Source organism: Rattus norvegicus, chromosome 4 (assembly GCF_036323735.1).
Source record: "Rattus norvegicus strain BN/NHsdMcwi chromosome 4, GRCr8, whole genome shotgun sequence".
Lineage (NCBI taxonomy): Eukaryota > Metazoa > Chordata > Mammalia > Rodentia > Muridae > Rattus > Rattus norvegicus.
The window spans coordinates 88,687,326-88,701,226 of NC_086022.1; the positions used below are offsets into that span (position 1 = coordinate 88,687,326).

The 13,901-nt window shown below is 41.9% G+C and overlaps 1 protein-coding gene across 6 annotated transcripts in view; it reads left to right on the forward strand.

Moving 5' to 3' along the window:
* Positions 1-5,458: 5,458 nt before the first annotated feature.
* Vopp1 (VOPP1 WW domain binding protein) overlaps positions 5,459-13,901 on the forward strand; it is a 70,120-nt gene continuing 61,677 nt past the window's right edge. Inside the window, exons 1-2 of one of the 6 annotated variants that reach the window (XM_063286276.1) lie at positions 9,229-9,397; positions 9,486-9,590. Coding sequence is in view for 3 of the 6 variants with exons in the window: in NM_001108630.1 (NP_001102100.1) it covers positions 6,669-6,722 (54 nt within the window). In the remaining 3 variants the exon portion in view is untranslated. Of the gene's footprint in view, positions 6,723-6,831; positions 7,097-9,228; positions 9,398-9,485; positions 9,591-13,901 lie in introns of those variants that run through there. The other 5 variants (XM_063286275.1, NM_001108630.1, XM_063286274.1 and 2 more) reach the window with 5 other exon arrangements.

Below are 13,901 nucleotides of genomic sequence, written 5' to 3' on the forward strand. Positions count from 1 at the left end.
CATATAAAAGAAAACCCATGAATTACAGCTGATTTCACAATGGTAAATTACAATGCCAGAGGAACGGGAATAATGCATTCCAAGTTGTAAAAAACGATGAAGGCCAGACTAGACTAACATACCCAGAAAAACTATCTGCCATATCTTAACTGAAGTCAGGAATAAGAAAAGAATGGCCACTGCCCTCACTCTTTTTCAATATTATGCTCAAAGAATTAGCTGGAGCAATAAGAAAAAGGAAAAAAATTAAAGGGATATAAATAGGAAAAGAAACTCAACTATTCTTATTTTCAGATGATCTGATATTATACATCAAAAATCCCCAAATTCTCAAAAAATTCTAGAAATAATAAACAAATTCATTAATTTGTCAATGTATAGAATCAATTTTTCGCAAATCAGTAGCTCTTCTTTACACCAACAACAGAAAAGAAGATCATGCAAACACATACATTTACAATACATTTATTCAAAAAAATAAATCTAGTAATAAACCTGACCTAAGAAGTGAGTAACCTCTATAATTAAAACTTTAATGCTTCGAAGAATAAGACACAGAAAAACACTAGAAAATGAAAAAGCATCTAAGTTGGGATTTCCATGAAATCTGTGAAGAAACACAGTGACTCTTATAAGGGACAACATTTAATTGGGGCTGGCTTGCAGCTTCAGAGGTTCAATCCATTGTTATCATGACAAGAAGTATGGCCGTTTCCAGGCAGACATGGTGTTGGAAGAAGCCAAGAGTTCTACATCTTGATTCAGAGGCAGTCAAGAGAAGACTGTCTTCCAGGTAGCTAGAAGGAGAGTCTCAAAGCCCAACCCCACAGTGACAACCCTCCTCCAACAAGGCCACACTTCCTTGAAGGCCATACCTCCCAAAAGTGCTACTCCCTGGCCCAAACATATTCAAACCATCACAGCATCCCATGCTTGTGGATTGGTAAAATTAATCTTGTGAAAATAAACATCTTTCTAAGAGCTTTTAAATGGATTCAATGCAATCCTAGATAAAATGAAATCTCATTCTTTACAGAAATAAAGAAAACTATCCTAAAATTTATATAGAACTGTAAATGACCGGACATAGTCAAAACAACCCTGAGCAAGAACAGTGCTGGTCGGTTGCCATTTCTGAGCCATAGTAATAAAAATAATGTGGTACTGGCACAAAAACAGAGGACATGTAGGCCAATGGAACAAAATCAAACACCCATACATGGTTACACATATTCGGCCTTTTAATATTTGACAGTGATGCTGGAGAAAAGAAAGCATCTTCAACAAATGGTGCTGGGAAAACTTGATGATCACACACAGATGAATGAATCTATATCTATCACCTTGCACCAAAACTAAATACAAAGGGATTAAAGACCTGAACACGAAACCTGAAAGTGCTAGAAGGAAACAGGTAGTAGCTGTTGTGATATAGGCATAAGAACAGACTTTCTGGGGTTGGGGATTTAGCTCAGTGGTAGAGCGCTTGCCTAGGAAGCGCAAGGCCCTGGGTTCAGTCCCCAGCTCCAAAAAAAAAGAACCAAAAAAAAAAAAAAAGAAAAGAAAAAAAGAACAGACTTTCTGAATTGAGATCCATCTCCCTACGAATTAGGGCCAAGAAGTGACACGTGGGACTTTATAGAACTGAAAAAGCATCTGTACGGCTAAGGAAACGATCGGTCTCATGATGAGGAAGCCCACAGAATGGGAGAGAATTTTTGCCAGATGTGCATTTGACAAAGAATTAAGATCCGGAATATATAATGAACTAAAAAACAAAGAAGCAACAAAACAAAACAAAGCAGAAGAAAATCACAACAAAAGAAAACAGAAAACTAAAAAACAACCTCCTCTAAACGAAGGGAAAAAAAACATAAACAAAACAAGCAACTATTTCAAAAACAAGCTGGGAGTTCTCAAAAGAAGACCAAGAAAAAAAATCTAAAAAACAAAAACAACAACAACAAAAAAAGCCATACCTAGGAACTAGGGAAATGGCATAGCCTTACCTAAGTCATGGCAAAGATCAACAAAACAACTGACAAGAAGTGCTGGAGTGGGTGTGGGGAAAATGGAACCCTCACTCACTGCTGGTGGCACTGCAGACTAGAGCAGCCGCAACAGAAATCACTGAATTTCCAGAAAGCTAAAATTAAATCTGGCATATAACCCAGATTTTCTTTGCATGTGCCATGAGAGCATGACATCCCCCTGCACAGACGCTTGCCCAAGCACATTCATTGCTGCTCTAGTCACAATAGCTAGAAAATGGAAGCAGCCTAAATGTCTTTCAACTGACAAATGGATGAAGAAAAACGTGCTGCATGTACAATAAGGGATGCTATCCAGCTGAAAGGAAATGAAATCATGAACTTTGCAGGTGAAAAAAAGAAAAAACTAGAAAAGATCACATCGAGCAAGTTTACATAGACCCAGAAGTGCCAACATCAAAAAGTCTGTCATTTGAGGCTCTAGCTCCAGTTCTTCAGATGTGAGTGTATAACCTGGAGTAATAGCAGAAACCAGGAAAGCAGAGAGGACTGTTACTAGGATTGGAAGGTCAGGGAGCAATAGTGAGGGGAACAGCAGAGTATAAGTGATCTGAATGGTGCAACAGGAATTAATCAGGGGGTGGGGACTAATTAGTAACAGGGAGTGAGATTAATACAGAGGATGAAACAAGGCTAAAACAATAGTTAGTATATCTGAAAAAAGGTTGTAAGAAATCATACTAGTCACTAAAAATACCACCAATTCTGCATGTATATATCTGTGTATAAATACAGATATTATTTAAATGAATTTTTCTCATCTGAGCTGACAATGCTCCCTCCAACAGCTAAAGACCTCCTAAGAAAATTCTCAGCACTAGGCTGATTCAGTTGCTGGTTAGGCTTGTCCAAAAGAATCCCGTAACATTGCAGACTATTGCTATTGACCTTGGTTGTTCCCCAGAGGTGGAAGGTAATCGCTATTGCTGAAGACAGCATGCATTTCAGAGGCAAGGCAGAGGCCTCTGAGCTGGAACTGATTTAAATGTTTCCTCCATGAGGATAAGCTATCATGGCACCAGAAGGTATTTTGCAAGCCTCCAAAGAAGGGAATCAGCCAACAGTCCTATCCAGGCCCTGTAAGTGTCATCACTTATGAGTCACAAAAATGACCAGCTTGGCACTGTAAACCTAAGGGTGAAATTGTGGCATGCATACCTTTGTGATAACCAATAGCTCTCTAGTTGGACTTAACACTTACTATACAAGAGAAAAATGATGCCTTGTGCTGGAAACCTAGCCAGTTTCCCAGGGCTGGGGAAGCCATGTTCTATTCACAACAACCAGGAAACGGGACTTGCCTAAATGTCCTTCAGTGGAAGAATAGAAAATGAAAATTGGTACACACACACACACACACACACACACACACACACACACACACAATAAAGTGCCATTTACTGGAAAGAAAAATGAAATTATGAACAAATTAGGTAAGTGGATGGAATTAGATTGTGTTAGATTGATTTTAGATTGATTTTGGTATCTCAGACCCAGAGAGACAAATTCTACATGTTCTTTCTTATTTCCAGACACTTGCTCAACATTTTGTTTTTGGGTGTATAATTGGGAGTGACTGCAGAAGACAGAAAAGTAGGAAGGGACTACGGCTGATGGGGTAGAAGGAGCTCAAGGCAGGGATAATGAGAGTGAAAGGGGAAATAGGGTGGGAAGAGGTTTCGAGTTAAATGGGGAGAGAGGAGGAGGATAATTCAGAGGGAGAAGGAAAAGAAAAATAATACTAAGTATGTTTGAAAATGTCATAGGGAAATATTTTGTAAACTTAAACAAACTTTACACAAATATGTGTATATCTAATTTTTAAAACAAAGTTTTGCCTCGTAGGGTGACGAGGCTCTCCCGATAGCCACTGTGGTGGTTTGAATAGGAATGGCCTCCAGAGGCTCATAGATTTACATGCTTAGTCATCAAGGAGTGGCTCTATTAGGAGGTGTGGCTTTGTAGGGGTAGATATGATCTTGCTGGAGGAAACTGGATGTGGGCTTTGAGGTTTCAAATGCATAAGCCAGGCCTCAGTGTCTCTCTTCCTACTTTCTGCTAACCCAGATATAGAACTCGTGGCTCCTTCTCCAGCACCATGTCTTCCTGGGCACCACCATGCTCCCTGCCACAATCACAATGGACTAGGCCTCTGAACCTGTAAGCTAGCCTCAGCTAAATGTTGTCCTTAAAAGAGTTGCCATAATCATCGTGCCTTTTCACAGCAATAGAAACCCTAAGACAACCAGATATGAGAAACCTCCCTTCAAGTTGTGGGTCAGGAGAGTCCAAAGAACTCCCAAAATAAATAAATAAATGGCAACTGTCATTGTCCTGGGTTGCCTCCCAGAACTTGGAGGTAAGACCCTATTGCTGTAGACACAGGATTTGGAAGAATTTAACTGTAACTGACCTAGAAGCCTCTTTCCTGAGGATTAGCTGTTACAGTATCAGAAGGTGTTATGTAAATTAACAAGGGAGAAAAACAATCAAAACTCCTACCCAGGGATAAATCCTGAAAACCAAAACAGTGACTGCTCCAGCAAGATATCCTTAATGGCTAATGGCTGTACTTAAATCTTGGGGTTAACCATCAGCTGTCTAATTGAACTTGGGGCCTGCTCGATCAATAGGTCAGAATTCTTTGTACTGTGAACCTAGCCAATTACCTGGGACTGCAGAGGCCATAAACCTTAAAAAAGTACCTACCACTGCCATTTTTCTAAATCAATATAGGTTTTCAACTGCACTCTTGAAAACTTATGCTCATTCCCACAGAAGAATGCCGTTCATGCTGCTTGTTAATAGAAACTTCTCATGCACATGGAGGCCACTATGAAGATCCTCAGCTAGTCAAAATCAAATTATATATGTGTGTGTGTGTGTGTGTGTGTGTGTGTGTGTGTGTGTGTGTGTTCAGATTTCTCCAGGAACGAGCCCCTTTAGGTTATCTAGTCCCAAGTGGTGAACCCTAAATGTGTTTATATGTGCAACACTAAATGGACTCAGTATGTTATAATATAGTGCACCAGATAAAGGTGTGTGTATAAATGTAACAATAATAATCGAAGATGAGGTCGTTTACTTGGGAGGGAGTAGAAGGGGGCACAGACAGAACTGGAGAGGGGGGAGGGAGGAGTGGAAATGTACAACAATACCCCTGTGTGAAATCCTTTAAAACAATTTAAAAAACCATTACAAAAAATGATGTGTAAAGAAGGCCAAGTTACCACAGCCCCATGATCCTTTGCAGTCTTTCAGTCAGTTCTGTGTGCACAGAAAAGTCTCCCCAGAGAAACTGCTTGTAGTGACCAGAAAGCTAAGTGTATCATCAGGGCCAAAGCAGAGATTTGCCTGCTCCTCTATAACCTACCTACTTAATGCTTCCATTAAGGGATTGGTTTTTTTATTTTTATCCTGTTACTATAAAACTTCATGGAGCTATTACTGTGTTGGAGCATGGAATTTGGTGGTAACCATGAGCCCATGCTTTCCTGCTTTGTTTACCAATTGTAACAGGTGTAGTTTCACAGTGTATGCTCTGTCTTAACCAAGTATATATATTGAAAGTTGGCAAAGTACTTAAGAATTGCCTTGTGGGAGGAGGCAGTTCTGCAATTTAACCAACTCTAGTTATTAAAAAAAATATTTAATTCATTATTGTGAGTGTGCATGCTGTGTTTGTCTGAGGCACGCATACATGCCATATGAGCATGTGGTACAATGAGATAAATCCGTTTCCACCTTACACTTCCAGAGAAGCTAAAATCTTCGGGCTTTCCTGCCAACCGTTTTGCCTGCTTAGGGGTCTCTCTGAACCTAAAAGATCCTATTTTCTGATCCGTGCACTCAGCATTCCATATCATAGTTTAAACTAACCGTTTTCTTGTTTACCTCCACATATTTGGCCTCCAGCTCAGGTTTGAAACAAATTCAACTTTAATAAGTCTAGTAAATTCAGATGGCCTCTGAGCCTTATTGTTGCAGGTGGGAAAAAGATAATGTCTGAGAGAAAATAAGAGTATTCAGCAGCAATTCTCTATGATTAAAGAGAAGGTGAGGTGCACTGTGGAGTACAAAGGTGGGGCCCCAGCAGAGTCAGGCAGAAAGATGTTGGCATAAACCTACACCAACCTTTTGCCATCAGCTGTCTTTTCCTTATGGTTTAACTGTCCTAGAGAGGGATGGATCGCTCACCTTACCTACAGGAAGCGCAGTGAGAATGTCTCTGGGAGTAGAAACTTCAGGAAGACCCAGTGATGGGTCCATTTGCGTCCATCCCCCAGCCTCCCAAACCCGGTGCCATTTAATAACCTTCCCAGAACTGTCGAGGTGAGACAAGATGGTCTCCTCTGGGAGAGGAGGCACCAAGCCGTCTTCTCACCCAGCCCCGCTGTCTCCGCGTCCCGCAGCGCGCTCCACAGACTTTGAGGGCTCCGAGCCCGCGAGCGCGCGCCCGTGAGGTGGGTCGGGAGCGCGCGGCGAGGGTGGCTTGGCACGTCCTCCAGCTCTGCCGGCCTGCGGCGCGTCCTTCTGCCGGCGTCGGCTCATATCCCCGGAGTCCACCCGCCCGCCCCGGGCTGTGCAGCCCGGCTTCAGGCGGTCCTCGCCGGAGCCATGGCCCGCCCGCTCGGCAGAGTGGCAGCGCTGCTGCTAGGGCTGCTAATGGAGGTAGGGCCGCCGGCTCCGGGTGCCTCTGGGAGCAGGGACGCGGGAAGGGCACTGCGGAGCTCGCGAGTCTGCCGTGTGGGGCGGCGGTGGGGCCTGATGTCCGGACCCCCAGTCCTCCCAGCGCGCCTCCTCCTTCTGTCTGCGCCCGGTTTCCCCCATCGCTGCTTGCTCGGGTTTGCGGCCCCGGGGAGGGACCTTTGTGCGTGTCCACACGCGCATCCCGGCGCTAGGGGCCTGGGGCGGCGCCTCCCGCAGCTGGTAGGAGGGACAGGGACATTTCTGCCTTTGGAGATGAAGTGCAAGCTTTTAGAAGCGAGGAGAAAAATTCCACGGGGAGCTTGGGTGTACTGAAGTGAAGCCGCGGGAACTTGATGGTGGGTGGAAGCGCCGCCGAGGTACAACCGGGGTTAGACCCGGGCTGCGGTCGACTGAACTGCGACATCCTGTGACTGTGATGCGAGCCATCCTTCCTGTTCCAGTGGGTTCATTCAAAGGCAAACAGTGGACTTATGGCGTGTAAAATATGGATTGGGGTTTGGAGGTTTGTTCATAGTCCCCCAGGTTTAGTATTTTGAAAGACCTTTGTATTAATAAAGTCAGTCTAAGTGGGTAAGGATGCCCGGCTGACTATCATGGTCCTGCCTCAGAGACCTGTAAACTTCCGTGGTTGGGGAGTCAGCAGTACTCCGAAAGATTCTCATTTATGCTGGAGGGAAAGTCTTTCTCCTTTAATCTGGAGGATTGAGGGAAGAGTTTCTCCATGCTATAAGTTCGAAACGGAGCAAAGGTTGCTCGCTTTTCTTCGAAATATCTCTCTTTTTTTTTTTTAATATATAACGTTTTTGAGAAGTGCCACCTCTGGCTTTCTTTCTTCCCACTTGTTCAGATTTTAAAAAGCTTAGGAACCAAACCCTCTGGGTGACGATTCAACATTGAATGCTGTGGAAAAGCCAACCAGGGAGCACTGTTTACAAAAATAAATGTGTGTTTACCTCAACACATCTCTGCCAATTTTTGTAATCTGGTTGTGTGTGTGTGTGTGTGTGTGTGTGTGTGTGTGTGTGTGTGTGTGTGCAACATAAGATTAACTAGAGTTCTCTTGTTTCTATATTTGTGCCACTCCTGTCTCCAATTTAGCTTTGTGTGCATCCTAAAAAGCACTGTTTTTATTTACTGGGCGCGCGGGGGGGGGTGGTATTTTTTTCATATTTTTGTCTTCCAACGATGTTTATTAAGGAAATGAACAGTAAAAATACTGGCAGATATGCCAACACTCTAGCTTTATATTCAAGAGCCGGCAGTGGAAAAGCTTTCAAATCGAGTCACTTAAATTAGCTTTTCGGGGGAGGGGAAAAACCAAAAGTAAAATCAAATATGACCTATGATTGTCATCAGTTTTTATTTCCAACTTTTAATCTACTGCTTTGTTGGTTGGATACCATCACAGTGACATTGTCTGGAGTTGTTGGGATGGACTCTCTCTTTCTCTGCTAATTTAAAAAATAACAAAGCGGTAAAAACAAAGGTCTCAGCACCCAGCCTTGTATTGCAAACAGAAAAACACACAGAGAAAGAGAAATAAAGGGGTGTGGGGGGGAGAGAGAGAGAGAGAGAGAGAGAGAGAGAGAGAGAGAGAGAGAGAGAGAGAGAGAACAAACACAAAGAGACAGAAGAGACAGACTCCCAGGTGGAGGAGATCCAGAAGACCTGGAAATCAGAGTTTGTCTGGCAGTGCTAAAAGTTTTATGTTTGGGGATGGGGTGAGTTTCTCCTTTTCGTTCTTAATTGGCTTATTTGGGCTACTACAGGAGATTGGGTAATCCAGACAAAGAAAGGGAAGCTGATTGGTTCCTACTGTAGGACCCTCCCCTACTTCTTGTGGGAGATTTGAAAGCCCACTGAATACTTTCGGGCAGAAAAAAAGCCCACAAGTCTTGGTGAGGGAGAGGACCAGGAAATTGGTTGTCTCTAATGTACAAGTGAAAAGTATATTAATGCCTCTAGAACTTCGTTTCCTTGTCTGTCTGCCTGCTGAGGATCTGTCAAAAGCCTAATCCTTTAGTGAAGAAGGTTTTGTTCTATCCTGGACGCTGTTTCGTGGCATAAAAACTTTCTTCAAGTGCCAGGAACAGACCTCAGGGCCTTGAACAAAGTAGTCAAACAAGGCACTGTACCATGGACCTTGCATTTGTTCATTTAATTTAACCTTATTGTTTTCTTAGCTACCAGAGGGAGATTGAACCTGGGGCCTCTTAAACTTGCTGGGCCAGTACTCTGTCCAGCTGGAGTCACTGTTAAGATAGGATCTTCCCGTTTGGCCCAGGCTTCAGTCTCCCGTATGCTGTGATAACAGGGATGGGTCGCCATGTCTGATTGGAATATTTTGTCTTAATAGGGAATTTAAAACTTCTTTGTAGGATTTAAAGCCCCCCAAAAGGCTGAGCTCTTATGCTCTCATGAAATTCACTATCTGGATGCTGGTGACATTGTTTTCTAGGTAGCTCACTTATACATGATGATATCTTCAGTGCCTGATTTCTGGTCGAGTTCCAGGACAGCGAGGGCTATAAAGAGAAGCCTTGTCTCAAACAACAACAACAGCAGCAGCAATAACAACAACAACAACAACAACAACAACAACAACAAAAGACTTAAGAATCACATACAAGTTTAATGTGAGGTTTTAGTCTGAGCTTTTGCATCTTAAACTGTCTGCTTTGAATATCTTAATGGCCCATATCTGAATTAAATGTGCACTTACAGTTACAGAGCAGCTGAGGAGGCAGAAGATCCCTCTGAGGACATTAAAACAGTTGGAGAATCCCCTTCATGGTTCCAGCTTCTGTTGACTGATACACAGGACATTTGGTGCGTGTGCGTGCACGTGCGCGCGCGCGCGCGCGCGCGCGTGTGTGTGTGTGTGTGTGTGTGTGTGTGTGTGTGTGTTGCTTCAGATGGTTTCAATGTGTAAAGTTGTTTACACACTTTGAACATCTGTCGTGAAGTTTTGTGGTAGTGGATATCCCTTTTCTGCCCTCCAGCAACCATTCATCATTATTGAAGATCAGGCTTGGGAGTTTTATATCCTTGTATAGAGAGAGAATCTTAACAATTTGAAGAGAGCTTTCATGTCTCACTCTGATATCCTTTTATAGAAGGTTGCTTGAATGTAGAAATTTGTATTTTTATTGAGTGAACATTATAGGATGATTTATTCTATTACCAAGCCCTGCTCTGAGCACTTTATAAATGCTAATTCATGATTCATTGTAGTCCATGGTTGTTTCAAGTGGGAGATATTGTATAATTTGTCCCAGATCTTACTGTTGTTAAGCGTGGGGGTAGAGACACTTGGTTCTTCTGTTTCCCTGCCATGATGCTCCACTTCTTCCTCAAAGTCTGCATATACACTCTGCATTAGCCCAGAGAGATTTGTAGAGGTATGCATCCCAACATGCAGAACTCCTCCAGGAACTTGTCAGTCCTCCTTAGAGAGGTAATCTGATTTAACTGGGACATTTCAGAGAGGGGAGTTGGATGTATACTGGATAGCAGGCATCAGCAGAAATATCTCAGGAGACCTGGTTGTTCAGTTGGACTCCTAGGTCAGGCCTTAGAGCAGGAAGAGGCAGCTAACAATACTATTCTACCCCACGGATGCATCCTGAAGAGCTCATTTCCTGGAACCACCCTTCTCCCTAGCTTAGTTTCTGTGAATTGGGTGATCAACTAACAGGAGTTCTCGTCTTATACTTTGCATACCCCACCTGGTTAAATACAAGCATAAATGCATGTCAGAAATGTGGCATACTCTATATGATGATCACAGACTAATGTTCGTGAATAGGAGAAGCTAAAAGCCCCCCTGAGTTCTCAGATTCTAAGGTTAGATGCTTTAGCTTTGCTGGCTGGTTCCTAAGAGTTCTCATAGAAGAGAACAGAACTCTACCTCCTATTAGGACTGATGGGAAAATTCCCAGTGGCCTTCAATGGGCCACAGTAAACTGCAAAAGCAAACTAAAAAGCTGATGGTACCTTGCTTGAAACAAAAAACTGAACCAACAAACCAACAAAATAAACAAAAGCAACCCACTTTGTGTGTATATTTATTTTGGCTATATGTGCATGCCAGGCAAATGCTGTAGCTTTGAGCTATATGCTCCCACTCCTGTAGAACACTGTTGAATATGAATCACCCATTCAAGCCTGTAAGTTCACCTATGTTCACAGGGGCATGGACTCGTTTTGTAGGTAGGACTAACTTCAATATCTTTTAGAGCCTTTCTTGGCACCAAAAGCTGAGTATGAAAGGCTCTTCTCCAAAGAATGGTTGTTCTTGGCTAGGAAGAAAGGGTGGTCATCTCTGGGAGAGAAAGGGTGAGAAATTGAATATTGAGTTTTGAAGTTAGGGAAATGAGAGGATTAGTATATGTTTTTCTGTAGTTCTATGTATGTTGTTGCTGGGAAATGTCAAAATTAGAACTTAGTTGTTTCAGAATGAGGGATTTTTTTGTTGTTGTTGTTAAATATTTCATGCTCTGGAATTCCAACATATGAGTTTTCTAAAATAAACTTTTCAACTCTCCTACTTTCAACAAATATTTAAAATCTGAGCAATTATTCAATTCCAATGGAAAAGGCATCAGGTTTATCCCTGGAAACTCCAGAGAAGGCTGGGTGGCTACAGGTAAGAGAAAAATGGCAAAACTAGATGAGCCAGATACAGATGTAGCAAAGGCATTGCTGGGAAATAGTGAATGACTGTCACCAGATGCAGGGAGTCAGAAACGCTGTCCAGAGCTGGGGCTCTACTTGGCCTCTGCTCTCCTTTAGCTTGTGCAGATAATGGAGGCTCGCTGAGGGTGGGAGGGAGGATGACATACACAGCAAGGATAGGGTCATGGTCGTGGCTGGCCACTTAGTTAGGTCCATGGCCCATGTAATTCCCGGCACTTATTTTTTGTAGTCTCCCTGGGAAGCCTCTCCCTGGGAGACTTAGTAAATATTTGAATGAGTAAATAGATAAAAGGGTAAGTAATCATGTGGCAGGAGCTGGACAGGGATATAGTAGGAGGAAGGTGAGTGATAAGACTTGGAAGAGGGAGTGCCTGTGCAGTGTGCATGAAATTCCTGAAGTGTTTGTTGATATGTCAGTTCACAGTAGGAGTCCCCTATCCCCATCCTAGTTATTTGTTCTAGTCATCAATCCCATCCCCCTTTTAACTTCTTTAGTCTTTATTTAAATATCATTCTACTTATGCAGAATTTAGCTGCCAAATTCTTTTCTTTCTTCCTTTCTTTCCTTCTTTCTTTCTTTCTTTCTTTCTTTCTTTTTTGTCTCTTCATTAACTACAATGTAGTATTACGTCTTATAAGATCTGTAAGGTTACTTTCCTGTTCTTTTCTTTTATGCTCTTCTAGGACCCTGTGGTTAGCTCGGTTATAGAGCTAAGTGTTAGTGAGAAGTGGACTGTTATTTTATAAATCAGATTATTTTCTTGGGCACAGGAGATATCTGGGTGTTAGTGAAGTCTCATGTCTAGATGCCATTCTGATTAGATTATATAGCCTCTTGGCTCTTCATGGAATAGCTGGGAATCTCTGAATAAGTTATAGGTGTAAACTCTCACTCTCTCACTGACTCCACTGATTCATTTGTGAAAAGAGAAGTGCCTGGCATTGACAGAGCTCTTTTCAAATCCCCACCTGGAATTTAACTGGTTCCACAGGTTGTATTAAGAGATTCTGAACAGGTGCCAGAGTGATAGCTCAGTTCTTACCAGAATTTGGTTCCCGGCATCCAGTTGGGTGAATTATGGTAGCTCTTAACTCCAGCTCCATGAGATCTGCTGTTTTCAAGTAATTCCTTTATATACAGATAATTAAAATAAAAATAAAATGTAAGAGATGAGATAATTAATATTTAATCAGTTCTCAAGCAAGATTACAATGCCCACATCCTTGCCAAGATCAGCAAGATCTCTCTTGTCTACCTACAAAAAAGAGCTTCAGTTAATTCTTTATTTGAAAGTTTTGCTTCTAGTAAGTTGTCCATACCCATGCTGATGCAAGCAGCCCTAATTTCCTTTCTATTCTTTCTTTCCTTTTCCCTATTCCTTCTCTTTGATGTGGAGGTTATCTACAATTTTTATATTCACGTAAGAATTTTCCAAAATTTGTACTATTTTAACATCATTTTAGAATGAATATGCAACCTTTTATTGTTGATTTTAAAAAATTATAGTGGATTTGGTTTCTCATGTATTATAAAAATATGAAGTGAAATTATAGCATTAATCTTCTAAGGTGGAGTCTAACTATCTTTAGTAATTTGATACTGATTATTATTCCTTTGAAAATACATAAATACCTTTTATACCAGTTGGAAATGTAATCTTAAATCCTTGAACTTCTTTTCCTAAAGTATTTTACTGTAACAAATATTTATTTATGCTTGAACATCTTAGGGTTAGCAACTAAACTTACACATTATTTTTATGAGCATTCATTTAGCTCTCTGGATGTCTTAGTTAGGGTTTCTATCCTTGTGATAAAGACCACAATGAAAAGCAACTTGGAGAGAGAAGGATTTATTTCATTGTACTTCCTTTACCTAGCTATCTAGTCATCTAGTCAAGACAGGTACTCAAGGCAGAAATCTAGGGGCAGGAACTGAAACAGAAGCCATGGACAAATGCTTCATTCTGTCTGGTACCCCATGGCTTGACTAGTTTGTTTTCTTATTGTCTTACTTATTCTGTTTTTGTGAAGAGAGGCCATGACTACGGCAATTCTTTGAAGAAAGCCATTTTATTGGGGCTTGCTTACATTTCAGAGAATTAGTCCATAACTATCATGGTGGGTAGAGTGGCAGCAGGCCAGGATGGTGCTAGAGCAGAATCTAAGAGCTACTCCACAAGGATCAGGCAGAGAGAGCCATTGGACCTGGCATGGGGTTTTGAAACATCAAAGCCTACCCCTGAGACATGCTTCCTCCAACAAAGACACACCTACTTCAACAAGGCCACATCTCTTAATCCTTCTAATCTTTTTCAAACAGTTCCACTCTCTGGTGATTAAGCATTTAAATATTTAAGCCTGTGGAGGCCCATCTCATTCAAACCACCATACATATATCTAAAGACCATTTGCCTATGGGTAGCATTGTCCCCACATCAA